The sequence below is a fragment of the Arvicola amphibius genome, chromosome 2 (assembly GCF_903992535.2).
Source record: "Arvicola amphibius chromosome 2, mArvAmp1.2, whole genome shotgun sequence".
NCBI lineage: Eukaryota > Metazoa > Chordata > Mammalia > Rodentia > Cricetidae > Arvicola > Arvicola amphibius.
The window spans coordinates 47,304,255-47,322,751 of NC_052048.2; the positions used below are offsets into that span (position 1 = coordinate 47,304,255).

An 18,497-nucleotide genomic window follows, 5' to 3' on the forward strand; every position below is an offset into this window, starting at 1 on the left:
TTCTGACCATCAGCTTTAAAGTGTGCTCATGTCACTGTTTCGTTCTTTTTTTTTTTTGGATGACATAAAAAAGTGAAGGGACTTGCTCAATATCCTCGGACTACTGACTTGAAAGGCTTTGTCTCTGTTTTCTTTTTGTGTATGTGATTCCCTTTACTGCTGTCCTTTCCATTTACAAGTCTTTTGGGACAGTTCACATGCACAGCTCTCCCGGGTACCGCTTGATTGCGTTCTGCTTGCATCCTGTGTGTTCCTTCCAGTTCTGTGCTTACCTGGAGGTGATAGATGTGCGAGTAAACACAGAAGAAAGCCACAGTTTGGGGAGTATTTTGGATTTATGAGGTTTCTTCACTTTACAATTCCTGCGTGTGTCTGTTCTGTAGAATTCTGCTTGGGAAACATGCTGCATGTTCACATAAGCACATCTTGGCTTAGATTTTTAAACTTTCAAGTGGAAAGCCAAAGACCAGAATTACTCATAAAAATCCTTAATTTTTTTTTTTTTTTTTAATTTGTGCCTTTGGGAATGGAGGTCAGAGGCCAGCTTCATAGAGTTGATCTTCTTCATCTATTGCTATGTGGTTTCCAAGAACTGAACTCAGGTGGTCAGGTCTGCATGGCAGCCATATTTACAAAGTAGACAGTACAGGGTTTCTTTCTTTGAGCTAGATAGTGGGAAGAAAGCCAAGACTCTCTGTAGATGTTGGATACTCACACCCTCCTATCTTCAGGAACTTTCAGATCTCTAGGGCTAAAAAGGGAAATGAATGGAAAATTAAATGTTCTTACATGTTTGTAAGAGTGTATTCAATTCTGCTTCTTGGTTAATTTTTTTTTTTCTGAGACAGGGTTTCTCTGTAGCTTTAAAGCCTGTTCTGAAACTAGCTCTTGTAGACCAGGCTGGCCTCGAACTCACAGAGATCCATCTGCCTCTGCCTCCCAGGTGCTGGGATTAAAGGAGTGTACCACCACCACCCCGCTTTGGTTTAAAATTTTCAACTAAATATGTATGTATATGCTTGTGTGTGTGCGCACATACATGCACCTGCTACAGCATGGTGGCAGTTGTATGCCCCAGGATGTCTGTGGAGTCAGCTTGTGTGTGTGCACACACACATGCACCTGCTTCAGCATGGTGACAGTTGTATGCCCCAGGATGTCTGTGGAGTCATGATGACAACTTCTTGGAGTTTTCTCCCCTTCTACTTTATAGGTTCTAGGGATCAGGTGGTCAGGCTTGGGGGCAAGCGCCGTGATCCTTTGTGTTAAATGTTAATAAAATATCACTATAAATAGATTCAAACATTTATGGGTTTTTGTTTGTTTGATTTTGCTTTTTGTTTTTTGCAATAAGATCTCATTGTGTAGCTCTGGCTGGCTTGGGACTTGCTATGTAGAATAGACTGGCCTCGAACTCAGAGAGATCTGCCCAACTTTGTCTTCCAAGTGCTGGGAGCAAAGGCATGCTCTACACCTGTTTGTTAGATCTGAATTTAAATATTACAAGCTGTTTCACACTCTAGGGATAGTAATCAGGCAGATTCTTCCATGCTTTGATGTTTCTCCTCCCTTCTCCCAGTTTGGTTTTATATATAATATATATTGTGAGACAGGATTTCTCTGTAACAGCCCTGGTTGTCCTATAACTCTCTTTGTAGACCAGGCTTTAAACTCGTAGAGATACCCCTGCCTCTGCCTCTCCAATTGCTAAGATTTAAGGCATGCACCTCCATGCCTGGCTTTTTATTTATTTTTATGTGCATTGATGTTTTGCCTGCATGTGTGTGAGTGTGAGGGTACCAGATTCCCTGGAACTGGAGTTACAGATAGTTGTGATCTGGGTGCTAGGAATTGAACCTGAGACCTTTGGAAAAGCTGCAAGAGCTCTTAACCACTGAGCCATCTCCCCACCCCAACCCCCCATTTGACTTTTAAATGCTAAAGATTGGAGATAGTTTACATTCTTGTTCTGGTGTTTTTAGGATGAACTGAGTGAGGTTATTGATATTAAGGATCCAGATTTCACTCCTGTGACTGAACGAAGGCAGAAACGCCTGGCTGCTGAGCTGGCCAAATTTGACCCGGATCATTATCTGTGAGTATTAACTTTCGTGGCAGTTAAATAGGTATTTAACTCTTCCTTAATTTTTTTTCCAGAATCTGTGAGTATATGTATGTGTTTGTGTAGCTATGTGTGCATGTGCACATGGAAGCCAAACCTGACAATGGGTGACTTCTTCAATCATTCTGCTTTATCTCCAGAGACAGGGTCTCACTGAATCCAGAGCTCACCCATTCAGCTAGGCTGGCCCATCAGGCCTGGCCAGTAAGCTCCAAGAATCCACTTATCTCTGTCTTCCATGCACTGGGCTGTAGTGCTGGAAAGTGCTAGGGGTCTGAACTCAGGTCCTTGTGTTTGCATGGCAAGCACTCTACTACTAAGTGAGCCATCTCCCCAGCCCCTCAGTGTCCCAGACATACGTGCTTTAGATCCTGGAATTAGTGACGGCACTAACCCTAATTCATATTTCACCTAACCTGTACTTGGGGGGCCTTTGTAAACTTGCTACTTAGTTTATACTAGCAAGGGAACACTCTTAATACTCTTTTATGATTTCCTTACCAGATTTCAACACATCAGACTCATAAGAGTGTTTGTTTGTACTTCTTACAGGTAGAATTTTTGTCATGGTCATTTGTGTATGTGAATGAATGTCTTGATTTCCATAAGAATCCAGGTCTACATGTGCTATAGTTCTTGCTAGTCTGGGATCTTCCTAGAACATTTATCTACAGTGACTAGATAGTTACTCTTGGTAGAGTATCATTAGAACTCAGTCTTAGTTCTGCTGTATTTTCCGCCTGCATCTGTTGTGACCTTTGCCATAATCAGAACTATATTTGCATAAGGAACTTATCAAAGTAGAGACGTGCTGTCTCTTACTGACCAAGGTAGCAGCACTTTTTTGCATTTCACTGGGCCTCTGATTACCTGGCTCTTCTAGGGTGTGTGTAGGATGAGTATAATTTATATGTTGACATAACCCTCATTTATTATTTTTTTCAGGCTCTGGGCCAGTGATTTCAAAAATGTTACCCATATAACTATTATCACTACTTCCCAATATTTTTGTACAATGTTTTCAGCTTATCAAGTCCCCTCAGGATTATTTCATTTCATTTTCACAAGGAGAAGAGAGGTGAAGGGACTTGTCCAAGGTCACACTACTACTAAGTGGGTTGGGTAAAACTCGACAAGAGGCTCCGTTGTCACTCTGTATTTCCCTTTTATGTACACTATTCCTCTTTAACTGCCATTGCTCTTGTGATTAACATTCTCTCTCCTGTGACCCAGTGGGATACTAATTGGAAGAGCAGAAGTGAGTCTTGTGATGTGCAAATGGAATGAGTGACGCGTGGTGATGAATGGTGAACTGTTGAACATCCTAAGGGAAGCCGAGAGAGGGCTGTGTTATACTGTGGAGGACATCTGAGAGACGCGGCTCCATTTAGACTGCCATTTCTAATTACTTTTATCTCTTCAATGGTGGTTTTAAAGGTCCACTGAAGAGTAATTTGAGGAAACCCATTTAGAATCATGCTGAATATTTAAAGTAGAAATTTCATTGTCAGCAAATTTCTCAGCCAGTATGAAAACAGAATGAGCTTTCCAAGGCTGGAATTTCAAGTGCAAGGGAGCTTAATTAGAGGAACTGCCTGGAAGAGTATGTTTGTGGCCTGAGAGGATTAGGATATTGAAATTTATATTTGGCAGCATGATAGTCTAAGCAGGCCCTGTTTTCCTCCATTTCCTGTGCTACTTTATTCAGAAGCTTCTTTAAAAAATTTAAACTACATTTGGGGGGGGGGCGTGGTGTACGTAGGTGTGTCATAACACATGTGGAGATCATAGAACAACTTGCAGGACTCTAATCTCCCACCATGTTGGTTCCCAGGGATTGAACTCAGGTTGTCAGGCTTGGCAAATGCCTCGACCCACTCAACCATCTCATTTGGCCCAGAAACTCATTTGCTGGAATAGTTCTCATGGAATATTCTTTCCATTTCTTAAGAAGAGGGATGATGTCAGATTTTGAAAGGACTTTAAGAAAACGAGTGTGATTTTATTCTAAGCAGGACAGAGTAAGCCAGACTAACTTAGGACTAAGATTCAAAGTGAAATCTAGCTACTTTTGGGTTATAACTATTTTGAAATCTGTTGTAAAGTCAGGATCTAATGCAGTTTAGTTATTCTTTTAGGGTGTTCTGCGGCCTGAGAAAGTACTGTTCGTCGTGATCTGTAAATCTCATTGTTTCTGATTCTTCTTTTTTTAATGATTTATTCCTTTTGGATATCAGTTTAGACTTATTTATCTCACGTGTGTGTTGAGTGCAGGTGTGTACTATGTCATCAAATGTGGAAGTCAGAGGACATTTTCAGGGTTTGGTCCTCTCTTCTTCCACCATGGGTATCAAACTTGGGTCATCAGTCTTTGGTGGTAGCGCTTTTACCTGTGAGCCTTTTGTTGGCTCAGGTGTTATTTTTATACTAAAGTCTGTAGACAGTATCTTCAAGTATTCCGTAGTAATCTTTCACCTTTGTGTACAGCCAAATGTTTGTATTCCTTTTCCTTAGGATATTGTTTTTTCTTCCTACATTTGTTTTTGATTCTTGGGAATATTAAATATTATAACCAATTTATAAAATCTTCCTTATTTGGTGAGAACAGAAGGATTTAATCAACATTTTAAACATCTGTAAGATAATGAAGAAACAAAAATGACCAAGCTTTTTTGGAATGTCATTTTTAATTGTGGTATATTTTCATTATTAGGACTTTTTGTAAAGAGTTGATGCATTGGTTTGGGCTTTTTTTTTTTTTTTTTGATGTATTAAGTAGACTTTAGGTAGGATTTGGGAGGGTGGAAAGGGTGGCCATTTGTCTTCTGTGATTTTCTCTACTGCACGTTTCTTGCGCTCCTCTCACATGGCTTCTAGTAGCCTTCTCCTGACGCCTGACAGCCTTCTGTCTGGACTTCTTTAGATCTGTCAGCTATGAGGCTGATGCTCTCAAGTGAAATCTGCCTCCACCCCTGCTTGGTGTTCTTTGGCCTCAGCCGCTTCTCTCTCCTTAGCGTGATATCAAGTGTTCTCTGTGAGCCGGACCCTGCTCCTCCCGTCAGTTCACTCTGGCCCCCGTGCCGATGCTTCATCTCCAGGCAGCAGCTGATACTTGTGTTCCCACTGCCCTGCTCTGTCCGTTCACCTTTGCCCCTTGCCCTTGCTTTATACCGAGGCAACAGCTGGCGTTCGCATGTCGCTGTTTCTCATGGGCTTCCTTCACTCATGCAGGCTCCTTGCTGGCTTTCTCTCCCTGCCTCATTTCGCGAACAACTGACCTTCAAGGCTGTGCTCAGACATCACTTCCATAGACCTTTCACCTTCGCCTGGTGAGGACGCCTCCTCAGTGCTCTCCTGGGTAGTACACTTTTTTTTTTAACCACTTTGTGTTCCGAATGTCCGTGTAGGCCCGTGGTTCTTATTAAGTAGTGGAGCCCTTGTGGCAGGTCGTTGGTCTACTGTTGCTGTGTGTATGGAGGACATTGAGTGAGTACAGTGACATTTTAAAATGTGAAAATAATTGATTGGGGAATGTAGATGGTTAGTCAGTCACAAATCATGTTCATGCAACCCTTAATTCATAGACAGTGTAAATAAAGATAAACCATTGGCTGGGCCTGATGGTGCAGGCCCATGATCCTAGGTACACTGGAGGCTAGAACAGCAATGAGGACTATGAAGAAGCAAGTGGAAGGTGTAGAGATCACAAGTTCAAGGCCTGCCTGAGCTATGATGTGATTTCAAAGCCATCTAGGCAACTTAGTGAGACTATCTCAAAATAAGAAATAAAAAGCAGGCTAGGGATATAGGGCTGTAACTAGTGGTAGAGCACCTACCCAGCATGTATGAAACATGAGAGTCAATCTCCAGTACAATATAAAAATGGAAAACAGAATAACCCATCACGTCTGGATTCTTGAAATGGTATCTGAGAATTTTTATTCAAAATAGCCAGTTTATCATCTTGGAGGACCTTACTGGGGCAGAAGGATGGGGTAGAGGTGGTTTGCTTTTTCTCTCATGAGTCCTCCTTCAGGTGAGCGCTTTTCCTTTGTGTCCTCGGTGTTTCTGAGACCTGCTCTCTCACAGGACTGGTTCTTCCTGCGCGATTCTTTCCTCTTCCTTGCTCCCAGTGCTTATGACTTTAGCCTCGCTCTTGAGTATCAGACTTGTGTGTCCAGCTGTATATTTATATGTCCTAGATGGATACATCAAACTTAACCTGTCTCAGGTAGAAGTTGTTAACCCTCTCCTCATATCTTTCAACCTCTTGGGGCACTGTCTCCATGAAGAGCACTGTTGTCCTCTGCATTGCTGAGCCAAGTCCTGGCCATTGCTCTGATTCTCAAAGTTCCTCAGCCCCTGCTTCTTGAGGACCCTACCTTATTCTTATATATCAGATGCACCTGCTTTGTTCCCTGGCCTCTGCCACCATCCTGTTCTGGCACAGCTTCTACTTCTTTAGAATTGCCCCTCTAAGATGCATGCCCTGTGTTCAGTGACCTTAGGGGTATTCCTAGTATGGCTTTTATGTGTGTCCAACCTTTTACCTTGTGTTTTGTCATCTACAAAGTTCACAGTCAAGAAGCAGGCAATGAGTTACGTATGTGTGTGTATGTGTATACATGTATACATGTATATGTGTATATATAAAGTAAATTTACATTATTGTATTAGATCTAATTGATAGCTACTCTGAGGTGTTTGCAGTCTGTAGGCCATGGAAGGCCATGCCTGGAAGGTTATTGTTATCAGTATCTTATTTTCAAATTATCTTGGCAATTCTTCTTCAATGTGATCCTTGTTTTCTAGGTATTTCTGTTATTTGAGCTCAGGCTACTCTCTCTTATTTTTTTAGATTTTATTTTCTAGTTTAAATTATGCATCCATGTGTGATCTGAGTGTGGGGTTGTACACAGGATGCAGTGCCTATAGAGGCCCGAAGAGGGAGGTGGATCCTTGGAGCCAGAGTGACAGGTGGTTGTGAGCTGCCTTGTGTGGAGTCTGAGAACCAAAATCAGATCCTCTGCAAAGGCAGTGCCTGCTGTTAACTGCTGAGCCATCTCTCCAGTTCCTCTCCTAACTCTCTTAATATGAAATCTTTTTTAAAAAAATAATTTATTCATTTGTATTTTATGTACATTGGTGTTTTGCCTGCATGTATGTCTGTGTGAGGGCAGTGGATCCCCTGGAACAGGAATTATAGACAGTTGTGAACTGCCATGTGAATGTTGGGAATTGAACCCAGGTTCTCTAGAAGAGCAGCCAGTGCTCTTAACCCCTGAGCCATCTCGCCAGCCCCCTTAATGTGAACTCTTAATTGCCTTTCAACTGTTGATTGAAATAGTATTTCCCCCAAGGCCCTTAAATGTGTCAGTTTTGTTTTGCTATAGGATTTTTTGCTGCTGTGTTACAGCATTCTGCCATACTTGTGTCTCCGGTGGGACTATAAATTGTACAAGGGCCTGGGCAGTTTGTGTCTTGTGAACAGAGGAACCTAGTGCCTAACATGGAGCTTAGAATATGGCACACAGTCTTTCCTTTTTCTTCTTGATAATTTTTAAATTTTTAATTAAAATATAATGTATTATTTTCCCCTTTTCTTCCTCCAACCTTTCCCTTGTCCTTTCCCTCTTAATGGCTCTGATACATTTCTCCATACTCTCTCTCAAATTTATGACCTCTTTTTCTTTGATTATTCTCTCTCTCTCATGCCCAAAGCCTGTGAGTCTTTTTAATGTTGCCTCTATGTATGTGATTTTAGGGCTGATCATTTATATTAGATAGCCACTTGGGGGCTCATCCCCGGAAAAGACTAATTTCCCCCTTCTCAGCAGTCATTAGTTGCCTGTGGAAATATGCGTCCTGAATTTCCTCTTCATCTGTTTGCGTTTTTTTTTTTTTCCTCATGGTTTATTTTTTTTTATATTTAAAAATTTCCATCTCCTTCCCTCCTCCTCCCCCCTCCCTCCGCTCCTCCTCCCCCTTCCCTCCCCTTCCCTCCACCCATACCTCCCCTCCCTCCCTCTCAAGGCCAAGGAGCCATCAGGGTTCCCCACTCTATGCTAAGTCCAAGGTCCTCCCAACTCCCCCCAGGTCCAGGAAGGTGATCGACCAAGCTGAGAAGGCTCCCACAGAGCCCGTCCATGCAGAAGAATCAGAGCCCAGCACCATTGTCCTTTGCTTCTCAGTCAGCCCCCGCTGTTGGCCACATTCAGAGAGACGGGTTTGGTCGCATGATCCATCAGTCCCATTCCAACTGGAGTTGGTGATCTCCCTTTAGTTCTGTCCCACCGTCTCCATGAGTGAACGCTGGGTCTGAAAGGTTTTATCATAGCATCTCTCAGATCTGTGCTGCTTATGAACCCAGCATTGGTTCTAGACTGCAGCGCAGTCAGTGTTCAGATTCACTTCAGCTCCACTGAGACCTCAAGGTAGGAGGCTCCTCCTCGTGCCTTCTGTGGAAGAGATCAGAAACGACTACTGTTCCTTCAGTTTAGTTGCCTTTTGCTTTATGGGATTAGCGACCATAAAGAAAGTCAGCGCAACACTCAGTCTTCTCTCAGGTTGTGTATTGAGTCAATGTAATCTCTATTTCTGTGCAAGTGTGATAAATTAAGATTATAAAAAAAGAACGGAAACCAGTGTAATCTGATGTAATAAGACCATTTGTTTGTGAGCAGAGCTGACTTCTTTGAAGATGAGGCAGTCGAACAGATTTTGAAGTACAATCCTTGGTGGAATGATGCACATGCAAAAATGATGGCCTCTTTGGGAAAGAGCCAAGAGCAAGGAGATGATGCTGCATTAGGTAAGAAACTCAAATGAGTTTTTCATTGTGAACATTTGTGATTTTTAAAACTCTCATCGCTGTGCCAAGCCACTGCCTTTCATGTTGTATGGCATATGATTTTAATTGCTTTTCATTGTGAAAATGGGATTTTTGGTTGCTAATTGTGCCTCATTTGTTTGCTTTTCTCTGCTGGTATTTAAACTGTATGGTGTCATAGCCTGTGCTGCTTGCACAGGTTCCAGGTGTTAATCCTGTGCTTTAAAATTCTACACTAAATCATTCAGCTATTGTTTGTTGGGAAATTCTTATGAAGTAGATTTTACCTTAGACTCAGTGGTAGCTTTTTAAGTTTTTGAATTGATTTCTTTTTAGAAATAAGGATATTGACATACATTTATAGTTGAAGAATGTGCTTGAGAGATAGGACCATGCCCTGTGCTGAGGACACATGAGTATGAGTAGGGGAGGCGCAGGCTACGCCTTTGCTCTCGTACATGAATGGATGTGGCCTCCTCTGTTTATTCTCAGGATGAGGAAGCCAGAATAGCTGTCTTTCCATCACAGTTTCCAGAGCATGGTGAAACAGTTTGTACTGTAGAATGTTGAGGTGGGGATTTCACAAGCCACAAGATGTGACTGTCCCATGTGAAGATAAGCATTACCAGAGTCCTTTCTTGGGTGCGTATGTTCTCATCATTAGTCCAGCACAAACTGCTTGTTCTAAGTCTGTAGAGTAGAGTCATAATGGTTTCAGTTAGATCAGAGCAGGAGTCCTACGTTGTCTGATAGGTGACTTGGCTTTTCTTTATATACTAAAACTAAATTTCAGCATTTAATGAAAGGAGTGCATAGGTAAGAATAAATATTCCGAAGAACAGTAAATGGAATATAAACTTTCCTGTTGTGGAATATTGGTTTAAGGGGTTTTACATTTGTTTGTGCTGTGGAATACTTGTTTGATGATGCAAAGATGTGTTGGCATTCTTTTATGTTACATTTGTTTAACTCTGTAAAGCTGTGTTACTTTGCCTGCCTAAAACACCTGATTGTCTAATAAAGAACCGAATGGCCAATAGCAATGCAGGAGAAAGGATAGGCGGGGCTGCCAGGCAGAAAGAATAAATAGGAGAAATAGAAATCTGGGCTTGAGAATAGGGAAAGAGGGAGGAGTAAGAAAAGGAGGAGAGGAGGATGCCAGGGGCCAGCCACCCAGCCAGTCATAGAGTAAGAAGGAAAGAAAGATATGTAGAATAATGAAAGGTTAAAAGCTCAGAGGCAAAATGTAGTTAAAGAGAAACAGGGTAATTTAAGTTAGAAAAACAGGCTAGAAATAAGCCAACCTAAGACTGTGCATTCATAGTTTAAGAATAAATCTCGGTGTATTTATTTCGGAGCTGGGTGGTGGCCCCAAAAGAGTTTTTAAAAAAAAGAATCCAGTTACGCTTTCCTTCTCTAGGTTTCTTCTTCTAAAAACTATTACTGTTTACAGTTTTGAGTGTATTTCACATGAATTTTTGTGTTGACTGTCAAACCCACGGCCTTATATATTTTAAACATACACTTTTACCCCCAAATTGTACCCCCACCCCACCCCACCCCACCCCAAGCTGTATTCTTAGTCTGGGGTGTTTAAAGTACAGACCTCACAGCTAAATATTTGGTTTAGTATGGTGTACACAAAAGGTGCTGTGCCTGTGACCTTGCCATCTTTGTTTTGGGTTGCACTGTAGGCTGAACGTCTTCCACATGAGCATACCCAGATCATTCGCCTTTTTGTACATGGAAACCGCCGGCTGCTGTCCAGTGCTGCATGTCTCTTGTGACGGGGAGCCTTTGGGCTGTATTGCTGACAGTCATTTGGTTTACTGCTCTCACTGACCATACAGGAGCTATTTTTACCTTAGTCTGAGCGAAGTAGTTTATGGTCTCTTCTGCATCAGTTCCTAAAAGCTGTCTTCAGTCCAGTCAGCTGCTGTTCACTCCTTTGTTAAGCATGTGATATAGTGATTATTATGTAATAGGCAGTAAGAACAGTTTATTAAGTGTTTTTGTGGTTAAGCTTTGTTAGAGTTTGGATAGTTTCTACCAGAGTGAAAAACTGCCATTTAAGTTTAGAATCTAGACTGTTGGTTCTGAATATAGGTGTGTGTGCCATTGTCTTCAGTGTGCTCTGTGGTTGTATTTGGTCGTGTGCTTATGACACCTTCAGACTCCTTCCACTTGCAGATGTAGCATTGTTGACTCAATCTGGGTCATTAAGGATGAGCTAAATAGGTCTCAAGAAGTTTGCTCCTAAAGGTCAGCTGCCCTCCCCGGTTTGGCAGTGTTGTGTGAGAGGAAGCTTGTGATGGTGTAGTTGAGATTTCTCTCCACCAGAGGGAGCTAGTTGCCCTAAAAATCAGAAGGCATTCTCTTTGATTTCAGTTCCATCTTGCTCTCCTTTAATAATGACAGTGTGTTCTGAGGCCAGTTCTCCATGTCAGCAGTGCTTTGAATGAGGTCCTCTGTAATTTTAACAGATTGAGCCAGTGCTCTGTCCTTTAAACCGCTGACTCCCGACCCTTTATCTGACTTGTAGCCAGATTGGTGGTTCAGGCAGTCTGCTCAGCCATTACAACGATTCATTCTAAAAGTCACCTTTCAAAACAGCAAGGCTATGTGATCTAAGGTGGGAGAACTTGAGCTGTATTGAACAGAAAGGGCCTCCTGCATTATGCCAGGTATAAGGTTAAGTATAGGCAGGACACGGCTGAATATGAGGCGTGCATTTAACTCCCCCCTCACTGCCAGCTGAGTGACCATGCAGCCTTGGGTTGCTGTGGAAATCTGCCTCCTTCAGAGCTGCCATCAGGATTGAATGAGGCTGTGTGTATGAAAGCCTCCCTGCATTGTGAGTCTTAGAGATTATTGTTAGAGAGTGAACTGAGTGGCAGGAGAGCTAGGAATTGAATGACTTCTCTGTCAAATTGCCATTTTTGTACATTCTACAAATCTTTAATGGAAAGTTCCTTGTTAATGAGTTTTTTCTTTCATTTTATTCTTATTCAAATATTTGAGACACCCAGAACTGGAGGAATGAACTGGCGTGTTGAACTAGGGTAAAATATGGGAGAAAAGAAATAAAGCAAAGAACTAGCTTTACAGTTCCGTTTACCAAGATACATAGCTGCTGTCTCTCGTCTCCTCCCGATTGTCTCGGCCCTTCTCTGCTGCCTTGCCTTCCTGCTTTGTGTCCCATAGTGAGATGCTGTCATTCCGATAGGACATTGCTGATGATAGGGATGTACCTTGGAGTCGTCCTTCATCGTACTATCGTGACCTTTGTTTTGAGTTCTAGATATGCTGTAAGTGGGAAACTTAGGTGCTGTCTTTGTTCGGGTGGTGACACTGGTCATATTTATTGGGGCCCAGAGTTACAGAAGGGAGTCTGACTAACATCTTCAGCTTTGTAAACATCCAGGTTTTCCTCCCCCAAAGACTCTTGAATGGCAGCGTTAAATGCTGTGCTCCCTGGGAGCTCCGGTTTCACGAGGATGGACTCACCACATTTCCCAAGTTGTCTTTCAGTGGTTAACGTCAGCCCAGGAGTCTTGGCACATAATTGCTTGTTATGACACCACATAACATTTACAGTCCATGAACTTCCTTGCAGGGCCATCCTGTTTGGCACCAGTGAGCCCTTGAGTGTTTGTGGAGATAACTGGCAGTGTCAGTTTTGAAAGTGGTGGAACGGCAGGGCTGCCCATTTAGCTGAAGGCTCGAGCGCAGCGCAGGTTCTTGATCTGTTTCCAGTACACGTACAATTTAATAGACAGATATGTGTTACTCAGAGGAGCCAGATTATGGATGACTGAATCGCTGATCCAGACAAGACAGGGTTGTTTGGGAGGGGGATTTAAAGAGGAAGAGAAGGTTTAAAGTAACAGAATCAGAAGGAGTTTGGGAGAAAGAGCAAATACCTCAACAACATCTTTCCATCTTCATGGGACTCCTTCACAGGTCTCAAACACACCAGCAAGGTTGCTAAAGTCTGTCAGGAAGTAGCTGTGGGCAATTTGCTGTAATGTTTGGGCACCAGCATCTCCTCCAACACTATTGAGCTGACTTTTGTTGTACTAAAGATTATTTTTAAGAGTATTAATATCTGAAATGTTGTCAACTCTGCAGCTAAGTCATACAAATCTTGCTTGATAGGTGTTGCTTGAGGTGGTGACCACTCGGGTGTTGGTATTTCCTGTACTGCTGCTGGGTTAGACCTGATTGGTGCAGACTACTCCAAGTTCCCCTTTAGAGTGTGATTTATCATCCTGATAAATTGGGGTTTAGGAAACTCGGACTGATTGAAGAAAATCAGATTGATTTCTATAATGATATCCTCATTAGTTGTATATCTGATTCTTTTGGTTGGCTCAAATATAAAATATGTTTGAACTAAGAAGGCCAAAATAGAACCTAGAAATCCTCAGAAAAAGTTGATATTTTAAGAAAAGGCTAATAATACAAAGGCTAGTGGCAGCTAGCATCTTTAAATTCAAGAATACAGTTAGGTAGGCTTTTCCTATGCTGTACAGTCCTTTAAAGTGATAGAGAATGTGTGGATATCCTTCCATTTGGAATGTAACTTTGGAGCTTACAGTGCTGAGGTTAACCTTTTCAGATTGTCAAACAAGTATGGCTATCGTTACTTAAGAATGGAGACATGGCCCTGTAGAAGAGTTGACGTGTTTAAAGACAGTTCTGGGCATGCTTTCTCTGTAATTCGAGAGTTATGTGGAAGCTGAGGTCTTTATTAGTCAGCCAGGGTATAAAGGCTTTTCTCTAGTGAGATAATATTACTGTGAACACCTGGCGCTTTCCTATTAGCTAAATTAATGACTGTCGGAAAAACTGTGCTTAAGGGAATCTTGTCTCAAATCTTCTTGCTAAGTACAAGGGTCTTAAAGACTTTGTCAAGTGTACTTTCTTCGTGTATTGAGTTTGTTTCTTCATGTAGCTTCTTTAAGCTGAATCATTCAACATGAACTGAGTACTTACATTTAAATAAAGGCATCTTTAGATGAGCCCTTCAGTGAGGCAAACAACATTCAGTTATCTGTCTTTACTATTTTTAAACATTGTTCTCTAAAGAATGTTTTCCCTGACACATATCTATGTTTCATTTTTTTAAAATACATATTCTTTAACTATGATGGCCAACAAATTAAATGAGTTATTAAGATCATTTGTCATTTGTGGAAGCCATGCCTGTATAAGTGCATTTCTTCCTTCATTTTTGTATAGATTTGCTAACATGGTTGAAAAAAATAATTGAATATATTTCAAAATCTATTTTTGTGCATTAAGTACATTTTAACAAGTAAAAGAAGTATAGTTTCTAGTAATTTCAGTGTGTTTAGATGTTTTTTCTTTTTGGCTGGAAAATTTTTAAACAAGTAAAAAAGTCATGTTAAACTTAAGCTTATACAAGAAGGTAAGTTTGGAAAATTATATATGAAAAGGGCTATGGTACTCATGTCTCTGTTACTATAACAAAATAATAGTGCTAACTACAAAAGAGGACATGATGATTTGGCCTTGTGCTTTTGGGCCCGTGATAGATCATAAAATTATAGCTGAAGCTCATGGTGAGAGATTGCAAGAGGATGGATTCTTACTATCCTTCTTAGGCTTGCTCCCTGTGATCTTTGTCATCTCGTTCGGCTCTGCCTTAAAGATTCTGCTATATCAATTCCCACCATAGGTTAGATAACAGAGCCTTTATTTACCTTATGGGCTTTGGGGACACTTATCCAAACTAATGCAAGGGCTTATATCATTTTATATGACTTTTGTCAAATTGTGAATAGGAGGGGAGGACAGTCTTGTTGAGCTGAGGCGGTATGAGAATGGGCACCTCTGTCTATCAGGAGAATGATTAAAGAATATTAAAAGGCAGCCTCATAATTGTTGATCTCTGGATAAGGTAGAGTCTTTTCATGACTTCTTTCCTAAGAAGCCCTCTTGAGTCACAGCCGAGCGGTCTCACTCTGCTAGTGGCTGGCTTTCCTTTCTTTACTGATGGATGGATGTGACCATGTGCTCGAGTACTGACTGAAGGGACATGATGGGTAGTGCTCTGGGTCCTTTCTGGGTCCTTTCTTTAGAAAGAAGGTGCTTGCCATCCTCCTCCTACTTTCTGCTTTCTCATCTTTTAGGAAATGATACAAGCCTAGAGCAGCCATCTTGAATGTGTGTATAAAGAAGTCATAAACCAGGGAAGCCAATGCCCACCAGGCCCTAGTCCCTTCCCAGGGTAGTGGAGCGAGGGAAGCTTATGTTTTCCCTAAGCTATTGTTCGTCTGCTACTGGCGGCTCTTCGTCACAGCAGTTTAGCCAGTCTTATATGTTGCAAGTTATTCTGATGTAATATTTTTGTAATTTTCTTCCTTTGTTTTAAAGATTTTTTTATTTATTATGTATACAGTGTTTTGCCTGCATATATACCCGCATACTGGAAGAGGGCACCAGATCTCATAGGTGGATGTGAGCCACCATGTGGATGCTGGGAATTGAATTCAGGACCTCTGGAAGAGCAACCTCTTAACCTCTGAACTATCTCTTTAACTCCCTGACCTAATTTTTTATATGAAGCATGAGAAGTGGAAGCAGGGCTCCTCTGCTAGTGGGATGAAAAACTTTCAAGTGAATTTAAAAGTGAATGATAGGAAATGGTTTAAAAAATACTATTTTGAAAGATGAGAGATCAGTTGCACTTTTATTTGGGGATATTCATACTTGGCAGTGCCATCCAAGCCATGCTAACTTTGGCAGCTTGAAGGATGGAAGAGTAAGGGGTTCATGGATTCTTTATGTGATTTTAGAGAAGCATTGAGACCAGGCAGCATGTGACAGGGGAGTCCCTGGTGTGAAAGAACATTGTGTGAAGCTGTGAAGTTGATGCCTGGGTTGTGACAGAGACCCCAGGATGTTAAGAGGTGCCAGCCTTGACTATCTACCATGGAGAGTGTCATACCAGGCGTGGAACTAGGCTGTGGTGGTTTTAATGAGAGTAACCCGCATAGGCTCGTATGCTTGAATACTTGGTCCCCGGTTGCTACAATTGTTTGGGAAGGTTTAGAAGGTACAAGGAAGGACGCGTGTCATTAGGAGTGGACTTTGGAGTTTCAAAAGATTCACATCATTCCCAGGTAGCTCTTTCTGCCTTCTCCTTACAGATCATGTTGTAAGCTCTCAGCTGTTTCTGTTGCCATGTCTTTTCTTCACCAACTTTGACTCTAACCCTCTGAAACCATAAGCTCAATTAAATGCTTTTGTTTTGGTTTGGTTTGGTTTGGTTTTTCAAGACCGGGTTTCTCTGTAGCTTTGGAGCCTGTCCTGAAACTAGTGCTTGTAGACCAGGCTGGCCCCGAACTCACAGAGATCCGCCTCTGCCTCCCAAGTGCTAGGATTAAAGATGTGTGCCACCACCGCCAACTAAATGCTTTTATAAATCGTCTTGGTCTTGGTGTTTTGTCACAGCAATAGAAAAGTAACTAAGACACAACCCAAGAGAGATATATCTTGCCGGCAGCAAGTCTGGAGGGACAGAGCCATCTGAGGGACCTACAGGATTTAGAGTTTGTCCTGCTGGGTTTCAGTCTTGCTTTGGTCTGATAATTCTCACTGCCCCCATTTCCTCCTTTTGGAATGGTAGTGCATGTTCTATGCCATTGAATGTTGGAAGTATATATTTTGCTTTTTGATTTTACAGGATTTAAAAGTAAGAGATTGCCTTGAGTTTCAGAAGAAAGGGCCCTTGGACTTTTGAATATTTTAGTGTTAAGACTGAAAGACTATGGGGCTATTGAAGTTGAGCTAAATGTATTTTGTACTTGGGTATGGCCATTACAATAGGTGATTTGAATGAGAAATATGTCCCCTGTAGGCTTGGGTGTATGACTTGGTTCCTACTTGGTGGAGTTGTCTGGGGGAGACTTAGGAGGTGTGGCCTTGCTGAAGGAGTACCTAGGGGTAGGCTTTTAAATTTTATAACTTTATTCCACTTTTAGTCCTCTCTCTTTGCTTGGTGCTTGTGGTTGAAATATGAGCTCTTATTGTCCTGGTCTATTGCTGTGCTTGCCCCCACTTGCTGCCATACCTCCACCTCCCTGCCATGATTGACTCTTACCCTCTAGAACCATAAGCCAAATAAACTCTTCCTTCTGTAAGCTACTTTTGGTTGTGATAGTTTGTGATAATAACAAAAAAGTAACTAATAAAGCCAGTTTTGCCAACAAGAACTAGAACTGAACAGTTTGTGGTTTTGGCGGTTATTCTTTCTGATCATGCTTTTGACTCTGTGTAGTATTGAGGACTAATAGTGTTTGTGTGAGAGAGAATAGAAAATACGTTGCATGACTATTGTGTAACTGTAGAATGATTTTATGATGGGACTGTGCTTGCCGTGCTCATGGAAGCTACTGAATTTGGATCCCAGCACCAACGTACAATGCTGGGTGAGTGTGGTAACCTATTTACGATCCTAGAAATAGAGACGGGGTACCTAGAGCAAGCTGACTAGCTAGACTAGCAGAATTGGTGAGCTCCAGGCTCACTGGAAGGAAAGTATGGAGGAAATGCCTGATGCCAACCATCTGGCCTCCACACGCATGCACACACATACAAACACATATTTCCACATACCATATAGACACATGCACACACAGATTTTTTTAAAAGACTTGATATTAAGAGATACATGGTAGATTGCCGAAATTGTAGGCATCAAGGGAAACTAAGAAACTGAAGTCTCATATTTGCTTGTCTTCATGTAAATAAAGCATTTTGTTGTATCTTAACATTTAAGCATTTCAGTGTGTTATTTTAGAATATGTAGTCAATATTTAGTAGAAGTGACTGATATAAAAAATGAAATATTTTTTTCTCTTTTATCATGAAATATTTAATGATGGAAATTGGGGAAAATACTGTATTTGCAACAGCTGACAAGAACCAAAAATACTTTGAAGTAACAAAAGCAGCAATTCTGTCTGACAAAGTTGGTGGTTCAGTATAGTGGGATTTACTGTTCATTTGGAATAAAGTGAAGTATTAAAATATGAAAAGCTAGCTTCCAGATAGATTTTATTATTCCATTAGATATTATTGTTGTTCTTATTATTTTTTTACGGTTACTTTTTAAAATGTGTATTTATGCTTTGTCTCTTACATCCATGTACTACACGTATTCCTGGTGCCTGCAAGAGGTCAGAAGAGAGCGTCAGATCCCCTGGAATGGGAGTTACAGATTGTTTTGAACTGTCATGTGGGTGCTGGGACTGAAACCTGGGTCCTCTGGAAGAGCAGCTAGTGCTTTAAACCACTGAGCTATCTCTCCAGCCCCAAGTGAAACAACCTTAAAGAGAGTTCATGTATGATTTAGGAGTTGGAAAAAACATTAACCAAGGCTCTAAATCCAGAATCTGCTTTTCTTTCTTTTTCTTTCTCTCTCTTTCTTTCTTTCTTTCTTTCTTTCTTTCTTTCTTTCTTTCTTTCTTTCTTTCAGAAATTGGAAATATATTGAAAACAGTTTCTGTGGCAAAA

General features: G+C 41.4%; 1 protein-coding gene across 1 annotated transcript in view; it reads left to right on the forward strand.

Annotated features, from left to right (window-relative positions):
• Shq1 (SHQ1, H/ACA ribonucleoprotein assembly factor) overlaps window positions 1-18,497 on the forward strand; it is a 104,330-nt gene that overhangs the window by 14,591 nt on the left and 71,242 nt on the right. Inside the window, exons 5-6 of the mRNA XM_038319470.1 lie at window positions 1,983-2,095; window positions 8,806-8,933. Of these exons, the coding sequence (XP_038175398.1) occupies window positions 1,983-2,095; window positions 8,806-8,933 (241 nt within the window). The remainder of the gene's footprint in view (window positions 1-1,982; window positions 2,096-8,805; window positions 8,934-18,497) is intronic.